General features: G+C 27.2%; 1 protein-coding gene across 5 annotated transcripts in view; it reads left to right on the top strand.

Moving 5' to 3' along the window:
* Positions 1-15756, top strand: part of LOC126897310 (thioredoxin domain-containing protein 3-like) — a 17806-nt gene extending 2050 nt beyond the window's left edge. For 2 of the 5 annotated variants that reach the window (XM_050670821.1, XM_050670820.1), the window contains exons 2-11: positions 2799-2916; positions 2971-3074; positions 5366-5437; positions 6859-6975; positions 7058-7154; positions 9944-10209; positions 10295-10521; positions 10584-10743; positions 14608-14777; positions 15201-15756. In XM_050670821.1, the coding sequence (XP_050526778.1) occupies positions 2826-2916; positions 2971-3074; positions 5366-5437; positions 6859-6975; positions 7058-7154; positions 9944-10209; positions 10295-10521; positions 10584-10743; positions 14608-14777; positions 15201-15495 (1599 nt within the window). In that variant the 5' untranslated portion in view covers positions 2799-2825 and the 3' untranslated portion in view covers positions 15496-15756. Of the gene's footprint in view, positions 1-2398; positions 2514-2798; positions 2917-2970; positions 3075-5365; positions 5438-6858; positions 6976-7057; positions 7155-9943; positions 10210-10294; positions 10522-10583; positions 10744-14607; positions 14778-15200 lie in introns of those variants that run through there. The other 3 variants (XM_050670819.1, XM_050670823.1, XM_050670822.1) reach the window with 3 other exon arrangements.
* The last annotated feature ends 5898 nt before the right edge of the window (positions 15757-21654 follow it).

Raw genomic sequence — 21654 nt, 5'->3', positions numbered from 1 at the left:
CGTCAAAAGATCACAAATCGTATCTAGTTGAAGACATTATCCTTAAAAATTGAATAAAATTCCCTCGTTCCCCGCAAATGGGGGAAATATCCAAAAAAATTACAAATTTAAAAATCTTTAATTTTCGAAATTTTTTCACTTTTTTTTCTTAAAACTTCCATAACTTTTTGAAAAATCAACAAATCAACATAATTTTTTTTTATACTAAAACCTTAGATATTTACCTTTCATTTGATATCATTTTTTTGAAAATCTATCACTTAACCTGCTCATTGGGGGGGATTTAAAATGGCAACTTTTTTACAAAAATTAATTTTTTCAACTTAATTTTTGAAAATGTTCCGGAAAGACTGCGTCCTTTAAACATATATCAAATTAAAGCTTATTTTATGTACTACAAAATGAAAAAAAAAAATTTGTCCCGACACTTTTTTTTCTACATTTAAACGGCTGCCGTAGTTAAAAAAACACTATTTTTGTGTTAAAATTTTCGATTTTCGATTTTAAATTTTCAACTTAAAAATGCTATAACTTTTTGAAAAATGTATATATCAGCACAAATTTTTTTTTTCTAAATACATTATAAGTACATCTTTCATTTGACATACTTTTTATTAAAATTGGACAATTTCCCCTTATATAGGGGGCGTTCAAAACTTAAAATATTGTAAAAAACATAGATCTTTTTCAATTGAACTTTTGAAAATGTTCCGGAAATACTGCGTCCTTTAAACATATATTAAATCAAAGATTATGTTATATACTATCAAATGAAAAAAAAAAATTTGTCCCGACATCTTATCTTCTATGTGCAAATGGCTGTCGAAAATTCTAAAAAAAATGTAATGTTTGCGATAAAAATTACATTTTATCGGGATGTTTTTTGTACTTAAAACTGCCATAACTTTTTCAAAAATGAACAAATAAAAATAATATTTTTTTGTATTGAAACCTTAGATATTTCCCTTTCATTTGATATAATTTTTTTTGAAAATCTAACACTTATTCTGCTCACTGGGAGGATTTAAAATAGTAACTTTTTTACAAAAAATAACTTTTTCAACTTAATTTTTGAAAATGTTCCGGAAATACTGCGTCCTTTAAACATATATAAAATTAAAGCTTATTTTATGTACTATAAAATGAAAAAAAAAAATTTGTCCCGACGATCTATCTTCTATACGCAAATGGCTACCATATTGAAAAATATACTATTTTTGTATGATAATTATGGGTTTTGTATTTTATTTTAATAGAAGTTGATGTTGCTTTTGCAATTATCCATCAATTTTTTATAATTAAACACTATCTACAGATTTGCATCGAAGCGTTTCTTATGATAGTGATTTTAATCACTGTCAGATTAAATCTATACTGGACCCTACTATGCAATGATGTCTCCACTATTCCGCGACCCCACTGTGCTACCGTTTTTTTTTATTAGATTAATTGTTTGCGTTTTAAATTGATTAAGATTTGCATTTAAAATAGAATTTCATTATTAATTTGATTATCATAATTTCGAAGTTAACAATAATCTGTTTCAATGAGCAACAAAATATTATCAGTATTTATTAATGATTGTTGACAATGTTTATTTATGATAACAAAAATTGTTTATGTCTATCATGAAAAAATAAGGGCTACTGTACGTTAAAGGGTAAATATTAAAACAAAATTTATCAAAAACCTTAAAACTTTAGCAAGCAATAAAAATAAAAAATGATTAAATGACCAACATTTTTTAAAACATTTTCTATCATTCGATTAAACTAAAAATAGATCTTCCAGTTCATAAATAAAGTTTAGGTTTTTTTTTTATTATTTAGCTATATATTGCTGTTAAATGTTTTAAGTCAAACAATTCTTTTCTTTAGGAAAATTAAAAATGTTCAATATTTTTTGAGGAAATGGATGTCTTATCACATTAATCTAGATAATGAATTTATCAGTTAAATCTGCAAAATGTATTTTTGAATATTTTTTTTTTATATATACCAATATTATTAATCTTGAGTAAAACTAAGTTATTTTATTTATTTAAAGAAATTATAATCTATTAGAAACACAATAAATAAGAATGATAATAATTTTTATTAAAATGACATGTAGAAATGTATTTAACGTAACAACTTGAAAAATATATGTATAAGAAAACTTAACGACACTATATTATAATTTTATTATATTTACTTAAAGATTAAATTATGAATAACAATGGTATAATAAATACCACAACCCTGTAAATTTATAATGCGTGGTGGTTAAACTAAAACTCTAGTTAAAGACTGTTTACTATTCATATTTGCTATAAAACTATTAATATTCAAACTTTTAAACTATCTGGATAGTTGAGTAGTAGAAACCTCTTAATAGTCGTTTACCATGTTTGAAATATCACTATTGTAACATTGAAATTACAAGAAACAAGTCACGTTTAATCCTAATGTTGCACTAAAAATTAATTAAATTTTTTAAAAACTTTGAATATATTAAAAATGACGTCAAAATTAGTAGGTTTTATTATAACATTTTTTTTTGTATTCGTGTTACCGTTCTTTTAATTAAGTCATAATTTTTTTTTAAATATATTGTAAAAATATGCTATTAATTATAATGTGTATCATTTTATACTGATAACTTTATAATTATTATTTTATCGACATCTTAAATTCAACATTTTTGTTTTAAAGTAAATTATTTATAGTAAAACATTTAAGAGCGTATATTTTTTCAATAAAATAACTTATTTAAATTTAATCTAAATTAATGTTAATTGATCATTTATCCTTATTTAGAAAACAAAAAACAAACGAGCAGGTCGCATGGCAAAAAAATCAGGCCAAGTTGCTTTACAAGAAGAAATCAACAATAATGAAGATTGGGAAAAGTTATTAGAAAAAACAGGCTTATATGGTTTTTTTTTAAATTCTAAAAATTAAAAATTTTTATTCATAATTTCTATTTTAGTTGTAGAAATTTACACCGAATGGTGCGGTCCTTGTATACCAATGATAGCAAACTTAAAAAAAATTAAACTCGAGCTAGGAGGAGATAATCTGCATTATGGAATAGTAAGTGTGTATAGTAAGCATAGTAAATTTGAAAATTTATTTCAAACCATAAGTATTATATTATACATTTTTTGGTATACCTAAGTGATTTAGGTTAAAATCTCATTTTATGCAACATTTTTAACGATTATAAATCAAAAATTATTATCAGCCATTTAAAAGCATTCTAATAATTTTTAATGTTCTATATTCGTTTAGAAATATGAGTGTAAGCACATTTTTAAATTACCCATATTTGTGATAGTTAATAAATTAACCAGAATAATTAAGTGTTAATATTTCTAATACTATAGTATTATGAATATTAACTGAAATAACTATTCAATTTCGTTACAATACAGTATTTTTTGTAGTTTTAATTAGAATCTCATTCATTATAAATTAACGATATGTCTAATTATAAATTAAATTTTAATAATTAAAATTAGTTAATTTAACTGTTTGATAGGCATAATGTACATCTAACTCAGTAAAAAACGACAAATACGTATTTCAAGTAAAATATGTATTAGCTGTTATTTACTCAAAAATTTGTGTAGCTTTTAGACTTATATTTAATTTTTAGTTATTATTGTGATATGGCTTTTATTTTCGTGACATTAATTAGGTAATTTCGTAAGAACATAATATTTTTTATTTTTCATTTAAATAATTATGTTATTAATTTTTTTCAATAATTGGATCTATTTTTTTGTTATTTGCTGCGTTTGGGTTTATTATCAGTTGCAATTTACTATTAACAGGCTTTTTTTGTGTTTAACAAAATATCTCTTGGATTAAATTTGTTTTTTTATACTGCTGGACGTACTTAATGAGTCACTGAATATTATAAACTTCACATGTTCTTCTTTATTAATGATTTTAACATGTTAATTAAAATCATTAATTGTTACTATTTATACAATGTAGATACAGCATTAAGTGTAAAATTTAAACTTTAGTTTGAATTATTACTATTCCAAAATACTCTCCTCTGTTTTAGATGCGCACGTGTATACTCGTAGGTATTCACGATGTTTTCCCAAAATGTTTTTACAATTCCAATGAACACCTCACAGGGCGTGTTTTTGGTTTTGTAGTTTTCCAACCAAGGGCCCATATATATTGTTATCTTTAGTTGTATATATATTTTATATTGATTTTGTACTTTTTTAAGCTTTTTGTTTGTGTATTATTTGTTTAAGAACCCCTAGTTCATTTCTTCTGACAAACTTCTTCCCTCTGCCTGCCACTAAAAGGATGTACTCGGTGTTTATTCCTTTTCTGTCAGTACTCCCTTCGTTAGAATCCTTTATAGATTGCATTATAAATGATATTAATGTCGTATCCTTTTATAGTTTTATAAATGAATAAAGCCTTTAGGTTCTAACCGATTTAACTGAGGATCTTTTCCTCTTATAACACTACACCCAGAGAAAAACCTCGATCTATATAATAAATTCATTGTTCAATTTGATAAATATATCATTACTATTGAATCAATGATATATTTATCAATATGATATTTTTTTTTCTTGTCTTGAACAATAATTATTTATAAGAATAGTTATTTTGTTCGTATTAATAAAACATTATCATAAACCCTTGATAAAATTTCTCTTTCAATTTTGATTGAGGTTTTTCTTTGGGTGTACTAAGGGGTATGTCTATCGACTGTTAGCCGTAACCCAATAGAGTTGTAACACTGAGAGTACTTGACTATTACCAGCACAAACTACTCTTTAGACTACTACCAAAAGACGTGTGTCGTTTAAAGACCCAGCTGTATTTTAAAGAGACACTCCTTATGCCTTAACTTATAGTGATAAAAGTTCAATAATAACAGAAACGTAATTATTAAAGATATATAATTAAACAATATGAAACGTACAAAACAAGGATACACTCAAAGTGCAATAAACCAATACTTAACAGAAAAGACTTATTGTGAAGTACTGTCCTCTTCCTTACAATTGTTTCCATTTCGTCTTATATACTTAAATATTTTCTTTTTCTATTTAAGAATACAAAGTTAATAATAAAATCATTTTCAAAAACCTTTATAAATATTTACTTGTTGGTCTAGTAACAATAAATCGGGAAATTACAATTAAACCAAACATGACAAAAAAGTTTTACTTCCGACTTCAAAGGTAATTGATAATATTATATTATCCAAGTATTATTACGGGAAATTTGGGTAGTGTATATTACAAAAAAATATAGTGTATACTAGTCTTACAAGCTGGCCAATTTAACTGTATAAATGTGTTTAAATATTTATTATAAATAAAATGTATTGATTTTTTTAGGCTAAATCGGATACAATAGATCACCTGGCAAGATTTCGAAATAAAAGTGAACCACATTGGATGATTTTATATGTATGATGTACAATTATAGTAATTTTTTAGTATTAATTTAATTTAGTCATTTAGTATTAAAAATAAAAATAAAATTGAAATTTTGTTTTACTTACCGACTCAAGAAAATGTTACATAAAATCATAGTTTTACCAATTCTTCAAATAAAATTTTTAATATCGATGGGTAGCGTAGAATGTTTTTCTATTTAATTACCTCTACATCATGAAATTATTTTTTAACTTCAATGCGAAGCTAAAAATGTATTGGTATTACTATGATGTGTTTTTCTTTTTTTTTTGTGAATGTTACCACTTTTTCTCAGCTTTCACCGAACCGATTTCTTTCAACGATACGTTAAAAGATCACAAATCGTATCTAATCAAAGACATTACCCTCAAAAATTGAAAAAATTTCCTTCGTTTCCCGTAAATGGGGGAAATCTCCAAAAAAATAACAAATTTAAAAATCACAAATTTTCGAAATATTTTATTACTTAAAACTGCTATAACTTTTTTAAAAATGACCAAATCAATATAAATATATTTTATAATATTTTTTTATAGATGCATGATGTCTATGATGTATGATGTTTACCTTTCATTTGGTATATTATTTTTATAAATCTGACCTTTAACTGCCCACAGGTGGGGAATTTAAAAGACAAATTTTTCACAAAAAATTAACTATTTTATCTTAACTATTCCGGAAACTCTGACACTTTTATATATATCTTAAATTAAAGCTAATGTAATATACTTTATCATGGAAAAAAAAAATTTAACTCTTTATTTTGTCTTTACGATGAAATTAGACACCAAATGTTGTTTTTGTGTGAAAATTCTCGATTTTATATTTTACATTTATACAAGTGTATCAATACGATTTTTTTATGAGGAATAATATTTGTATCCCTCTTTCGTTCGACATACTTTATCTCAATCGAGGTATAAATAAGGAAATATCACATCATGTAGCTTTTGGAATAATCCAACAATTTTTAAAATTAAACACTATATAAAGATATGCACCAAATCGTCTTTATGACATGAATTATGATTCTGTCATAAATCACAATCACTGTCAGATATCATTATACTTCGCGCAACTATGTCACGAGACCGCTGTGCTGGATTGTTTATTATATGACAAAATTATAATTTTTTTTTTTTAATTAAAGAACTGTTTTTTTCATTTATCTCTAGTAATCTTTTTTATGTCATAAAATTAAACAAAATCAGTTCAGTCAAATCTGAGAAATTGTAACACCTATAACATTTACTAAGTAAAATTTATACCTTTTTAATTAGGCATTGTAACTATAATATATGTAGAAATATACACACATATATGATACTTCTCCACTCATTCAATAAATCAAGAAAATCTACATATCAATTTCATTTTTTTTCTTTTTAATTTTTAAAAATAATTTTTTTAAGGACGGATGTTTGGTTAATTTAATTATTGATACAAATGCCCCTAAGTTAATGAAATTAATTGCAATAGAATTTGAAAATTATAACAAATTTAAAAAAGGTGAAATACAACCAACTTTTGTAAGTAAAACTATAATTGTTTAAATTGTAGTGGTTCTTCTTCTTCAAAAAAAATTAAATTTATGTACTGATATTTTATTAGATTCCTTTTAATCAAATTACTGAAGAAGAAAATAGAAAAATGGTTGACAAAAATCAATATTACGAGCAAATATTCAAAGAAGAAAAACGTATTCGAGGTAAAAAATGTAATTTTTAATTTATATCTAGCGCGTCTTATTTTGTACAATAATTATTGTGATAAAGAGGATATATATTTCGTAATAAAATCAACCCAAAGACTTGGCCAACATGTGTTCTCGACTGATTTTTTTAACTTTGTAACTTTTTTAACTATATGTAACACAAATACAATCAGTCTTTTGAAAAAAATGTGGTTTATTTTTAAAATTATACAATTTAATGATTATCGCCTTCAAAGTAGCTCACCTCAGGAACTACCCACCGTTCCACGAGTCGCTACCATTTTCGAAAACAGTGCCTCCGATCGCTTTCGGTAAGCTCTTTTAAAAGTTCTGTCGTTTTCGTTTTTACATCATCAACCAACCATGAAAATTTGTTCCTTTTAATGAACTTTAAATTTTCGGAAATAAAAAGTCACAATGAGCTAGTTTTAGTGAATAGGGGAGATGTTGAAGTATAGAAATATTTTTTTTAGTCAAGAAACTTAAAACTCAAAATTTACTGTGAGCTGAAGCATCGTTTTAGTGATGAACCCAGCTTCTATAGATCTGGTCTCTTTTTTCTAACAAATTCTCTCAATTTTTAATTAATACTATTACGTAATCCAGAAGGGGGCGCACAATTAATTCAAAAGTATATATATATATAAGTATAAATACAGTTATCACAAGATGATGCGTAATCCAAATAGGGCGCACGATTAATTACAACGATATATATATATATAAATATATCTATCTAAACGCCGTAGTCGTGTTCGCCTGAACTATGTACGTCAAAGCAAAACGAAAAGAAAAAGAACCACAGAAAAATATACCACTTCAGGTGTACGCCGAAAACGAAACAGACAGCACCAAAATTAATCCACCAGTCGAGGTGTACGTCGAAAACGGAACAGGACGCAATATCGGTAATCCATATTCGGCGGCGGCCTTATCTCAGTGTCAAGGGCGGGGTGACGACCGATGACAACCGATTGTCATATTAATAGCTGGACGGCTGATATCGAGAGAGACACGGGTGAGCGCCAGCCTAGAGCAAAAGGCGGTGCCGTGTCAATACCTCTTTGTAATATTATTGGTTTATTGTACGTCTACTAGGAACCCAACCAACTAAAATTATTCCCTTAATGTCAAAAAGAACCATGAGTAATGTTTTCAATTTTTAATTACTTATTCAAGCTTCCTTTATTCCAATATATGGAAGAAAATCCATGTTTCGTTACACGTAATAATATTATTTAAAATATACGGATTATCTTTTAAGATTTTTATTTTTTAAATTTAACATTCCGCAGTAGTTTTTTTAACTTAACAAGAAATTTAACATTAACAAATTGNTTCCAATATATGGAAGAAAATCCATGTTTCGTTACACGTAATAATATTATTTAAAATATACGGATCATCTTTTAAGATTTTTATTTTTTAAATTTAACATTCCGCAGTAGTTTTTTTAACTTAACAAGAAATTTAACATTAACAAATTGTTCGGTTTTTGAATCTAACATATATCCACAAACACAATCAAATACACTCAAATATCGTGTAATAAACTGACATCATTAAACTGATTTTATTAATATTCATAGCGATATTCATAGATATTATTTTATCAAATATTAATATTCACAGATAAGTTTCTTAATCATATTTCAATAATCGCTTTATAGATAACTAATAGTTGAGCTTATATATAGAAAGTCTAAATACTTTTGTGTAATATCTCGTATTTCATGTCTTTTTTTAAAAGTTATGCTTATGAAAAACACGATGAGAATTGCTACATTGCCTAGCGTTTCCAACTGTTTGTTTTATTTATTATGTATATAACGCCGTATAAACAGCTTATGTTATTATATTACAATGACATTGTGATAAAAATTTAAAAAATTAGTGTAGATGGTAAAATTTGATGGTTGGTCGAGTATTTATAAAGATACATCAATAAGAATATATCAATATAGATCTTTAATGCGTAACATTTTAGTCTTTACCAATAAATGTCCCTTTTTACTTTTTACACAAAAATAAATCCATTTTTTCAATTTATTCTACGATTTTACGATGGTCTTGTTGGGTAGAGAGTGGCAATCTTCTATACCCGTCTTCGCGTCACCGTGGCGCTCGTGTATGACCGATTTAAACGTGTTTCGCACGTCTTACCTTCCACATCTAGCGTTCGTCATTTTTGTTTATGATTTGTTTTTTATGACTCGTTTTTCATTCTATATACAATGTATATTATACATTCTTCTCGTGACTCGAATTTCAAATAAACGCATATCATTCGATTATTGAACCCCTATAGGCTTTATTCCCTTTTAGAGTTTTTAAATGTTACTAGTATTCATTTGTATAATTCAGTGTGTACATGAGTTTTACATGACCATCTATTATTAATATCTAATGAATTAAATAATCAATAAATTTTTCAAAAAATTGCAATATTTCGCTTATCTCCTTTGGCCTCAACACCATAGAACCACATGTAAGGTGCAATTCAGAATTCATCTCGAGTTTCTAAAATAAAAAAACTCTCCGAACAAATTGAATTTTTTTTATTATAATACCTCAGAAATATTTCTGAGCGGTTTTGGATAAAATTTTCAATAATTTCTCCCAAGTTACGCGACCAAGTCTTTTGTTGGCAAAAAAAATGTTGAATACAAGCACGCTACACAATTTCCAGAAGAGCCATTTTTTTCCTTATTTTATTATATTATAACATTTTTGAAAATGAAATTTTAGTATTTAGTAATTGATTAAATTTAAAATCATTTCAGCTGAGAGAATGGTGAAAATAAGAGAACACGCAATCAAAAAGTTTGTACCTAACATTCAAAAACAAACTTGTGTTATATTCTTTCCACACACTATTAAATACGTAATGGTAGAAAAGTCTCCAGAGGATGGAATGGAAACACTAGATGAACCAATTATGCATGAGCAACGAATATGTGATTTAGCTACAGTATGTGCACGCAAGTTCGAAGAGCTCATTGTTATCGATGCAAAAGAAGTACAACTAACTGAAGACACTTTAAATGAGGTAAATATTTTGTTTGATTAAATGAAATACAAGTATAAAAGAATTTATAACATTTAATCCTCAAAAATATTTTCGGACGTTCTAGATATTTTTCTTAGATTTACAAATACTTCAAAGCTATCCTCAAGAACTCATTGATCAAATTTTAAGTAACAAAGTTTATTCAATAATGATATCATCACCTACTGTTGTTTATGAAAACGAAGAAGATGAAACAGATATTGAACCACCAGACATAATGGGAGTAATCGAGAGTCGAATGAGTTTAATAATTTATGGAGAGGGGGGTGCTTTGAATCCAAGTCCCAACTCGTGAGCCAATTTTTCATTACCTGATTTATAATTATTAAAAAGTATTTTTTTTCTATTTAAAGGATTGCAGCTCAAAACAAAGCACTGACTGAAGAAGGAGTTATATTACCATCTTTATATACACCAATCAATCCAATGAGTAAAACAGCTGCTCTAACTGTTCTGTTTAGAAAATACTGTGAAACTAACGGATACATACCACCTCAATCGCCAGCTCCTCAGGTTATTTAACTGTATATTTAACATTATATTTTACAACAAACAGAATTGTTTAATTTTTGTTAAAATACTTAAATAATAATAGAAATATATTTTACTTGCTTGAAGTGCTTAAGGTTTGTCCATGTTTACAATTGAGTTCTGACGTTTCGGACTCATTGCAGAGTCCATCTTCAGAGTGATGGTTGCTAGGCGGTGGCTGCAACTATACTGGCGGCTTATCTTGATAACAGTTTGCTTTTATACAATTTATAACATTTGGTTTTTGACTAACGTTGTTAGCCGTATCCGGGTTTTTACTAATGTTGCTGACGACATTTCGGTTTTCGACTAACTTTGTTGTTTACGGCATTCTTGACACTTCGGTCTTCCTTTCCTTTTTGCAATTGTCTGTTACGTTGATTGTAGCCTCTTGGCATATTGAATTATTTTCGGTGTTATTGGTCGTTTTTCTTTTTGTGTGATGTATGATAGGTAACCAAAATTTGCTGATTTTCCATCTATCTTTTCTGCGAAAATTTTCTGGACATTTTTCTATTTCTATTGCTCCTTGTACATCCGTTTGCCAAAATAAGTTTCTTTGTTTAGTAATTTTACTTGATCAAATTGGATGTCATGTCCTCTGTTTTTGGCATGTTCAGCTACTGCAGATTTTTCTGTCCTTTGGTACTTCGCATCTTTTTCATGTTCTATTATTCTTGTGGCAATTGCTCTTCCTCTTTGTCCAATGTAAGATTTACCACATGAACACAGTATTTCATATACTACTGGTGTTTGCATCTTTGGCAGTTTATCTTACGGGTTTCGGAGTAGTGATCATGCAACTGTGTTTGGTTTGAACTGGGTTTTTAATTTGAATTTTTGTGCGATTCTTGATATTCGGTCGATAATTCCCTATATGTACGGCAGTATTAATGTTCCTTTCTTTTCATCTTCATAGTTTTCGTAATCATTGTTACACGTTGCATTTTTTCTTTTCTCTGCTTTCCTAATTGCTTTATTAATATTTTTTTAATTGTATATCCATTATTCTGTAGTGCTTGTTGTAAATATGTTTTTTCCTCATTTACACGGACTTTTTCAGCTGATTCTGACGGCTCTTGTTGCCATTGTGTGTAATAATCCCATTTTCTGTGACGGACAGTAGTGTGAATCGGCATGTAATAACAATTTATATGTGTAGTTTTTCTGTACACTCCTGTGCCAAATTTTCCACAAGGCTGTTTTTCACCATTAAATCCAGGAATGGCAATTTTCCGTTTTGCTCGGTTTCCATTGTGAACTGTGTGCTGTTTAAATATTGCAGGAAAGANTACACGGACTTTTTCAGCTGATTCTGACGGCTCTTGTTGCCATTGTGTGTAATAATCCCATTTTCTGTGACGGACAGTAGTGAATCGGCATGTAATAACAATTTGTATGTGTAGTTTTTCTGTACACTCCTGTGCCAAATTTTCCACAAGGCTGTTTTTTACCATTAAATCCAGGAATGGCAATTTTCCGTTTTGCTCGGTTTCCATTGTGAACTGTGTGCTGTTTAAATATTGCAGGAAAGATTGTAGTTTGTCAACGTCATGTTGCCATTAAACGAATGTGTCATCTACATATCGCAGCCAAATTTTTGTTTTTTGAGTATACGTGCTCATTGTTTCCCCTTCAAATCAGTAATCTAAATTATAATTTTGCGGTGTTCGAGCAACTTTTTCTTGAGAAAATATTCCTTATAAATTCATATTATTATAATTTTAGTTTTGATTCGATCGTCAATGAAATTTGATGGTCGTCTCGTTGTGAACAATTCATTTGAGATATTTTTCACTTGACATTCCATCGGTTTGTTCGTAGACGGTGTCTGGGTATTGTTAGGGGCTTGTTTAATAGTTGAGGATCTTGGTCATTACCAAGAATCGGAAGCTACCCGACGTCTGCCCAAATATCGTCCCTATCTCCTTAAATGAGTTTTAATTGCCTAAAGGAGACACAGGCNATCTCGTTGTGAACATTTCATTTGAGATATTTTTCACTTGACATTCCATCGGTTTGTTCGTAGACGGTGTCTGGGTATGTGAAAACTGTTGTTTTGGCTCATATTTCCGATAAACCTCGTAGTTTTTCGTCTATTTTTTTTTTTCCCTTTTATAATATTCGGTGCGTCATTGAAGCTAACGAAAACGTCTCCTTCTTCCCAGGTCATTTGTCGTAGTTTTTTCACAAAGTCCGTCGAGTTTTTCACATAAGAAGACGTTTTTTCAGTGATTATTTTCAGAATTTTCGTTAAGTGACGACTTTCTAAGTCGTATGTCAACGAGATTATGGTACTGACCGTATGTCTGAGCAGCACATCATTCTTGTGTATTTTGGGAATCCGTATATTGTTGGTAATTTTAGAACTGTCACTAGTAGTCGTTTTCGATCATTGTCATCTAGTATTGCTTTTTTTATTTCATCATTAATTACTTTGATTATTCGGTTCGGTGGATTTCTTTTTATGATTTCGGTCCTTCTTTCGATGATTTTTTCATCTTTTTATNATGTGAAAACTGTTGTTTTGGCTCATATTTCCGATAAACCTCGTAGTTTTTCGTCTATTTTTTTTTTCCCTTTTATAATATTCGGTGCGTCATTGAAGCTAACGAAAACGTCTCCTTCTTCCCAGGTCATTTGTCGTAGTTTTTTCACAAAGTCCGTCGAGTTTTTCACATAAGAAGACGTTTTTTCAGTGATTATTTTCAGAATTTTCGTTAAGTGACGACTTTCTAAGTCGTATGTCAACGAGATTATGGTACTGACCGTAGGTCTGAGCAGCACATCATTCTTGTGTATTTTGGGAATCCGTATATTGTTGGTAATTTTAGAACTGTCACTAGTAGTCGTTTTCGATCATTGTCATCTAGTATTGCTTTTTTTATTTCATCATTAATTACTTTGATTATTCGGTTCGGTGGATTTCTTTTTATGATTTCGGTCCTTCTTTCGATGATTTTTTCATCTTTTTATTATAGTACGTGATGTTCGTGATTACTGTGGCATTCTCTTTATCTGCTCTTAGTATTATGACATTGTTGTTCCTTAAATTTTTGAGTGCAGTTGACTTATCTTTGTTGTAGTTTCGCTTCGGTAAGACTGCTTCTCTTCGACCATATTTGTTAATATCGATAGAGTGTCTTGTTCAAGTTCCGTGTTCAGTTTGTTTTTGACTTCAGATAGGTCATTATCGATGTTAGCCAGTTTCCTTCTGTTGCACACGATTTCATTCCGTAATTGTTTTTGACTGCCTGTTTCTAAAATTTTTGTTGCATCTGTGTTTTTTATCGGATGATTAATGACAACGCATTGTGGTATTATTCCTTTATCTCTGTATCTCTTCATAAAAGTCAGATCTGATATAAGCTTAGCTTTTCTCTAAGATTTCCCTAACGTCTACAAGTTTTTTTTGTATCCTCTTCGTATGTTCTGTCCTTAAGTACTTCAAGCAGCATGACAATCCATGAAAGCTTTAACACATTCATATATTTAACTTTTTAATAAAATTTATTTTTTGAATTTAAAACACTAAATAAGTACAAACTTAAACAATTCATATGATCAAAATAATCAGAGGTATTAATTATTTCATACAATTGGTGCTATGGTTTAGGAAATTATTCACCAAAGCCAAGGTAACTTCATAAGAATTACGAAATGAAACAATTATTTTCATAAATTTTAAAAGGTTTACCTTATTGATTAATTTTCGTAAAAATTTCAAATAAATAAATAAAGAGTTCTTTATGGTGCCGTTCCATTATAATAACTAGAAAATTCTCCCTTCTATATAATTCAATTGTACATTGCATGTAACATTATTTGTATTTTTAATTTTTGTAGTTTCTCGTTATATTTGATATTACTAAGTCGAACATTGTTCTTCCAATTGTTGAGGATCTAGAAGACAAAATATTAAATTATGGGTTTTTCCGGAGTGCTGATCCAGAAAATCCAAAATTACTTTGTAAAGATCCAGAGTTACTTGCAAGTTATGGAATGGACCGAGTTGGGTATAACAATATTGTAAATTTTAAATTATCTCTCTGTAGGGTGGTTGACGGTAACATAAAGACCCTACATAGAAATAATATAGAAATTATACAGTAAAACACAATTATAATAAAATTAATAATTTAAAACTAATACAAGATTAATTGAGGATCAATTTTACAAAAAAATTACATTTAAAGTTAAATTAAATAATATAATTAATTTCTACAGTAAAATGAATTAGTACTATTACTAATATATTAATTGAAGCTAAAATTAATTTTGGTAAGATACCATTATATCTACCTCCTCCCACTTTACCTTTTAAAATTTTGCAAAACTGTAATACATATTTTCGTATTTTTATATGCATAAAACACGTGTACCTATACTTCATATGTTTCAATTTAAAACAATATTTTTTTTTATTTATTCATTTTCAGGAAAGATGCTAAACTAGTAATATCTGTTCTTAAAGATGATAAGGACAAGTATTTATTAAGATTTGTAGACGTCGGTCCAGTTTATGTTAGTTCAGACGAAAATATAGGTATTGATGATGCTATTAAATTTTTCCCACATGATTTTGAGGAAATGGATGGTGAAATAAAATTATGGTTGGCACGAGAAACAAGAGAAGAAAATGCTCAGGCTGAAAATTTCTCCGATTACGAAGAAGAAATAGATAATGAATACAATGAAGAAATTAAAGCAGAAGAAAATTCAATGATGATTTAATAATTGTGTATTTCTTATTGATTTTTATTTTTGTAACTATTAACTTTTTAGTACCTACTTTATTTTGAATTACGGAAATATGTTCTATTTACCATTAGACAACGAAGGCAGATACTACGAATTATTTAATTTTCGTTATGGCATTTAACAATACAGTGTAAAAAATTCATTCTCTGTGTAAGTGTAATTTCACAATTAGTTATGATAATTCTATGTATTCTCAAAAATTTTCGATATATAATTTATCCAAGAGATATTTCACATAAAGGTTAAAATAAATTTTTGAAATTAAAAATTAATTGTATACTCGAAAAAGTAAAATAAATATTGAATATATTGATATTTGTTTAATGATATTCATTTTATTGTGCACTTATAAATTTATTGAAAACTATTTTAGTATTAAAATAACTTCGTATTATCTGTACTGAAAAAAGTATTTATTTTTCGATGAAAAAATAAAAAATTTACCATTTGATTAACTCTATAACAAATATATAATCTAAAATCTTTAATCTATTTGAATTCAAAATTTTTCACAAGGATATGTTAAAATCATTTGTACGATTAAAGGGTGAAAAAATATCTGTTTCCCAACGTGATCACATTTCTCCACTTCTACTCAACTAGGTATACTGTTTGACTCAAACTACTCTCCAACAGCCATTTATTAACAATCCAAAATAAAGCTTTATCCTTAATTTGTATGAACAAACGTAATTGGGCTACGACACTATGGGCCACCACATTTACGCCTTAATAAACTTTTTACATAGATATAAATATTTTTGAATCTTGTTTTGGTCAGGCCGTAGGAAGATTTAAGAAATATTGGTGTCGATCTCTCAATAAAATATACTCTCTCAAAAAAAAATACTTATTCAACAAACGTGAAAAATTTAATAAGGACAGATTATAATTATATTTTTAATAAAATATAGAGTGTTTAGAATCTTTTACAAGTAAGATCAGTCATAGACTTTGTATTATTAAATCATATTATTTAAAATTTGAATTGTTTTTTGTAAGTAATTTTATTGACTATATGGCGTATAGTGTAAATTGTATACGTAGTGCATTTAATACTAAAATAAACATCGGATTACTTGAATAATTATTGCATTATATAGGACGTAAGGGTAAGTACAATTTAACCTATGTTTTCGAACCTCCAACAATCTATTGCGTAATAAACCAATTAATAAAATTAATCTAAAAAAATTAAATAAGTTTAAAATATTTAACACTCCAAATATTCCCCTACAATCCTAAACAATTGTACATAAATTCCATATTTCCTCTCAACCCTATATTTTATATTAATTCTATTTTCCTTTTTAATCTATATTCTATATTACCTTTTAGTATATTTTATAATATATTCACATTATTTATTTATAATTATTAATAATAAGAGTAATTTAAATTATTTTATAAAAGTGTAACCGATACTGTTAGAAATTTGAACATTGAGGTGAATAATGGAAATAGACTAGGAAAAATTTCTATAACTGATGTCCATATTTCTAAGTTTCTTAAATAATTAATAAAATTACTTCAGTGAAGGAACCTTAAATTAATTTTATTTTTAAGATAGTTTTCACGAAACAAATTAAGTTTTTGTTGCATCCTAGTTAAACATTTTCTAAGATATGAAATAAAAAAAGAAGACTTATAAAATTGGCTAATCGATGTCTACTATTCTTCTATTTATAACAGCATTATTTTTATATTAACATCTTATAGCTCACCATTAGAATATCCATTAAAAATTATTTATAAATTTTATCCCTGATAAATTTAATTGAATAATTACCAAAACACATGCCACCAACACCTATTAATAAATAATATTTGAACAATTATTGTGAGCCAAAACTATTTCGATGAAATTCATTCATAATAGATATTTTAAATTTGTATATAATTGATAAAAAAAAATTAAAAAACTTAAAATGACGTAGTTACCCGAAAGTATATACGCGGGGAGTGGTTCAAATCTGAAAAATGCACATAAAAAGTAGAATTTTTTCAACTTAACTTTTGAAATTGTTTCAGAATGTCTGACACTTTTATATATACCTTAAATTAAAGCTTATGTAATATACTTTATTATGAAAAAAAAAAATTTTGGACTTTATTTTGTCTTCACAGTGAAAATGGCTACCGAATGCTATTTTTGAGTGAAAATTCTCGATTTTATATTTTACATTTTTGACTTTAAAATGCTATAACTTTTTAAAAAATGTATGAATCAACACAATTTTTTTATGAGAAATAATATTTATATCCCTCTTTCATTAGACATACTTTGCCTTAATAATAATATAAATAAAGAAATAGCACATCATGTAGCTTTTGGAATAATCCACTAATTTTTTAAAATTAAACACTATCTAAAGATTTGCATCGAAGCGTTTTATTTTGATAGTGATTTTAATCACTGTCAGATATCATTATACTTGACCAAACTATGCTACGTCACCACTGTATCACAACCCCCCTGTGTTGGGTTTTTTTTTTTTTTGTAATTTTACCATATTTAAGTCTGTACTATGTATTCGAAAACACTTTTTTTTAGGTTTTCCTACAGTGCAATAAATTGTTAGCTTATGATTCAAATTATTTTTGCAATGTTTTTGAAGACCATCGATATCCGTGAATATTTCGCCTCAACCACTAAATGTATCTAACATCATTATTTATACAACTTAATAATAAAAAAAATGTATATAGAGTTGCACACCATGTTTTTAACACATCATTTGCTGTGTTATACTATGAAAAATTTTTATTTGACGTAAAAAAATGTTTTCTATTTAAATAATAATGAACCATCGGCAAATTAATTTTCTAGTAGTAAAGTACTACTAATCATATAATCAATTATATGTCTACACTATCATTTTAAAAATAAAAAATAGTTTTATTATTCATTTTCCTGTAACTAATACATTATACTAACAACTTTTTTCTTTTTAACTTTATAATCTCTCCACAAAAATTATTTTATTTTTATGATATGATACAAAAAAAAATACAAACAACTTTGTTGTAATAATCTTTTTTGTTTAAACAACAACCAATTACATTTGAAGTTTATTTAAGGATTTGGATTTAAATTAAAAATTCATCATAAATTTGATTTTCATTTCTTAATTGTTTATTTGATATCATAAAAATATGACAACTACAGTATGTCTAACAGCAAATTATTAATAGAAAATTAGTTTAAAATCGCAACTTTAGCAAGCATTAATAGAAGAATAATTAAAAAATATTATTTGAACATTTTTTCTACCATATCATGTAAATAAATATGGAAGTTCGCATTCAAGCTCAGATGTTTAACTATGAAGGGTTGAAATATAATTAAATTTATATTATTATAAAGTTTATCGAGTAAAACAATTTATTCCTTTACAAAAATTTTAATTTTCAAAGTTTCTAAGAAAAGAGACACTCGTTTTCTTAATTATCATTATTAATCAATCATCATTTGATAATTATAAGTAATTAGGGCCATAAGATTTCAATACGAAAAACTTAATTATTTCATTATATGAAATATTCAATTATGTCAATGGAAAAATTACAATTTAGCCATTAAAATAATACATCACAAGTTTACAAAATTATTGAACTTTGACACTAGAAAATTATAGTTTCAAGTAATATTGATACAATTAACTTATTGACGAGTATTTAGTAACTGGAGCTGTTACTTATTTTTATTTTTTCAACAAAATATGTAAAATAACTTGAAATTTACCGTTTACTAAATATATAAAATTATATTAGAAGAATATTCTACTTACAAAACTATGATAGCAGTTGCCGCATAATGTATAAAACTGGGATTTTTAATTCCATAAACTAGATTCTTTATCTTTAAAGACATACATATTTTTGTAAAAAATTATAATTATTTTATATGTAATTAATTTTAGGAGTTTTTATTCTTCATAATGTTCATATATATTAAAAAAATTGTAAATATATAAATCTAATTTTATAAAATAAAATTTCAGTTTAATTTTTAATTATATTTTTTATGATAATTTGAATTAAAAATAATTACATAATGATTTATTATCATAGAAATTACAAAAAAAAAAAATGAAATAGAATATTAATAGTTATTTTATAATAAGAAAGCATTCACTAATAAAAATGAATAATTCATTTCTATGTAGCTTAAATTATAGATAAAAGTATTAGCTGAAAATAGTTCAATTTACTTGAATAGGTGAATATCCTATTTTATTCGAAATTCCACAAGTAAATAATATACTATCAATGGCATTACCGTAACTATCCAGTATATCCCTTTTTATTATTTTACTTATGTATTTATCTAAAAAAATTAATTAATTAAAGGATTCTTATGATTTTTAAACTTTTTATTTATTTTAAGGTGTTTTTAACCTTACAAAAATATATTAAAAATTGTCAATAATGTACTATGATTATAAATATAGGTTAAATTATAGGTTGGATTATTGTTTAAAAGAGTAGGAGGGGACTAAATTTGAAATTTAACGGAGAAACCCATATAGGTTCAGGTACATTCTGAACAATGTGTATCACACCTGTCAACACAAAATGCAGCTTTTAATAGTATGGTTTGCAGATTATTAAATGTTTCCATGAATAAGATAGATGAAGAACTGATGGTAGTATTGAAATTGATAGATTTATTAAGTATAACGTATATGTAATTTCAAAATTAGTCCAAATACAAAAGTGGAATAAAGAAAAGAGAGTAAGTAGTACAATTCTTAAATACGGTCATGCTTATGTCCAAAAGCTTACATGTCACAAAAATGTGGTTTTGCGGTATTTATCGAATGTATAAAGGAGGAAGTTTTTTTTCAAGTATCAAAAATTATGATTAACTATGTAACCACTATCGTCGTAGAGCACCACCAAATGAAGAACGAACAGGATTTGTTTTATTACAAAGTGGCGTGAAGCCGTATATTGTTTCTTCAGAAAATAGTCACAAACAAGAACAAAATAAGAAATAAAATATACAATATACTTAATATTTAATAAAAACCGTCGGTAATATCGTAGGCGCCGCGGGTTGGTAAGGCGTAATAAGTAGACGATCCGTAACGTGCGGTGTCACGGAGATTACTTAACGTATATTTGCGGCGGGTCGTAGATGGACGTGCGGCACTTGCTGGACTTTGTACCGTGGCGTATCGCACGCGGTGTTAGTCAGTCAAACTACTAGATACACGTAGTAGGGCGACGGCTGATAAAGGTGTCACGGGTCGCGGGGCTCCGTGTATCCAGAACGCCGCGGGACCGTGTCTACTATTTATGAAAAGGTTGTTTATCACTTCAAAAATGATAATTTCTATAAGACACGACAGAAATTTTAGATTAGTTTTTTTTCTATTAAAAAATACTGAAATTGTAATGTGTTAACTTTTGGAAAATAACCACTTGAATAATGATATTATGTTATAGCAATATGAAAAGCTGCTACTTTTTTTATATATATATATTGAATTTTGATTATCACAGGCTAATTACAGTTTCAAATACTGACAATAAAATTGTATAAGGAAACCTTAGGTGGAGTTTAAGTTGGGCTTTGGGGTCAAAGATCTTTCAAAAAAAAAAATTGGACCTCATAAACATTCAGAAAATTATATATAATATATAATTATTTTTGAAATAAGGTAAATTTTCTTACCACCTTTAATTTTTCCCCTGACTTTAACAATATAAGAAACAACAGTAAAATTAAAAATTAGTGTAAATGCTAAGTATATACTCAACAAAATTTTAGTTATAATATATTATAAAAGAGTGTCATACAATTCTGTTTTTTATCTGAGCTTTCTAAAATTATTTAAATAGACTAGGCGATTGTTTTAACATTAGTCATTCGATTTATCTTTAAATAGTATTAGTTTCAGTTATTAGTGAGGTGGACATAATGCCCACGCACTTAAACTTGTTGGTCCATTGTGCACACCTCATACCAAATTGTCTTGATTCGGTTTATACACCTAAATTTTATTACATTATACTTATCATTGTATAAGAATGGACTATCAAGTTACCCCCTGTAGATGACCAAACAGTCCTGTATTTTCGGTGAAATTAAATATCTCTCTGGGTATTAGGTTTTAGCTTCGA

Source organism: Daktulosphaira vitifoliae, unplaced genomic scaffold (genome assembly GCF_025091365.1).
Source record: "Daktulosphaira vitifoliae isolate Bord-2020 unplaced genomic scaffold, ASM2509136v1 Scaffold_2, whole genome shotgun sequence".
Classification (NCBI taxonomy): Eukaryota; Metazoa; Arthropoda; class Insecta; order Hemiptera; family Phylloxeridae; genus Daktulosphaira; species Daktulosphaira vitifoliae.
The sequence above is the reverse complement of the archived record's forward strand: the minus strand, read 5'-3'. Positions and strand labels throughout refer to the sequence as shown.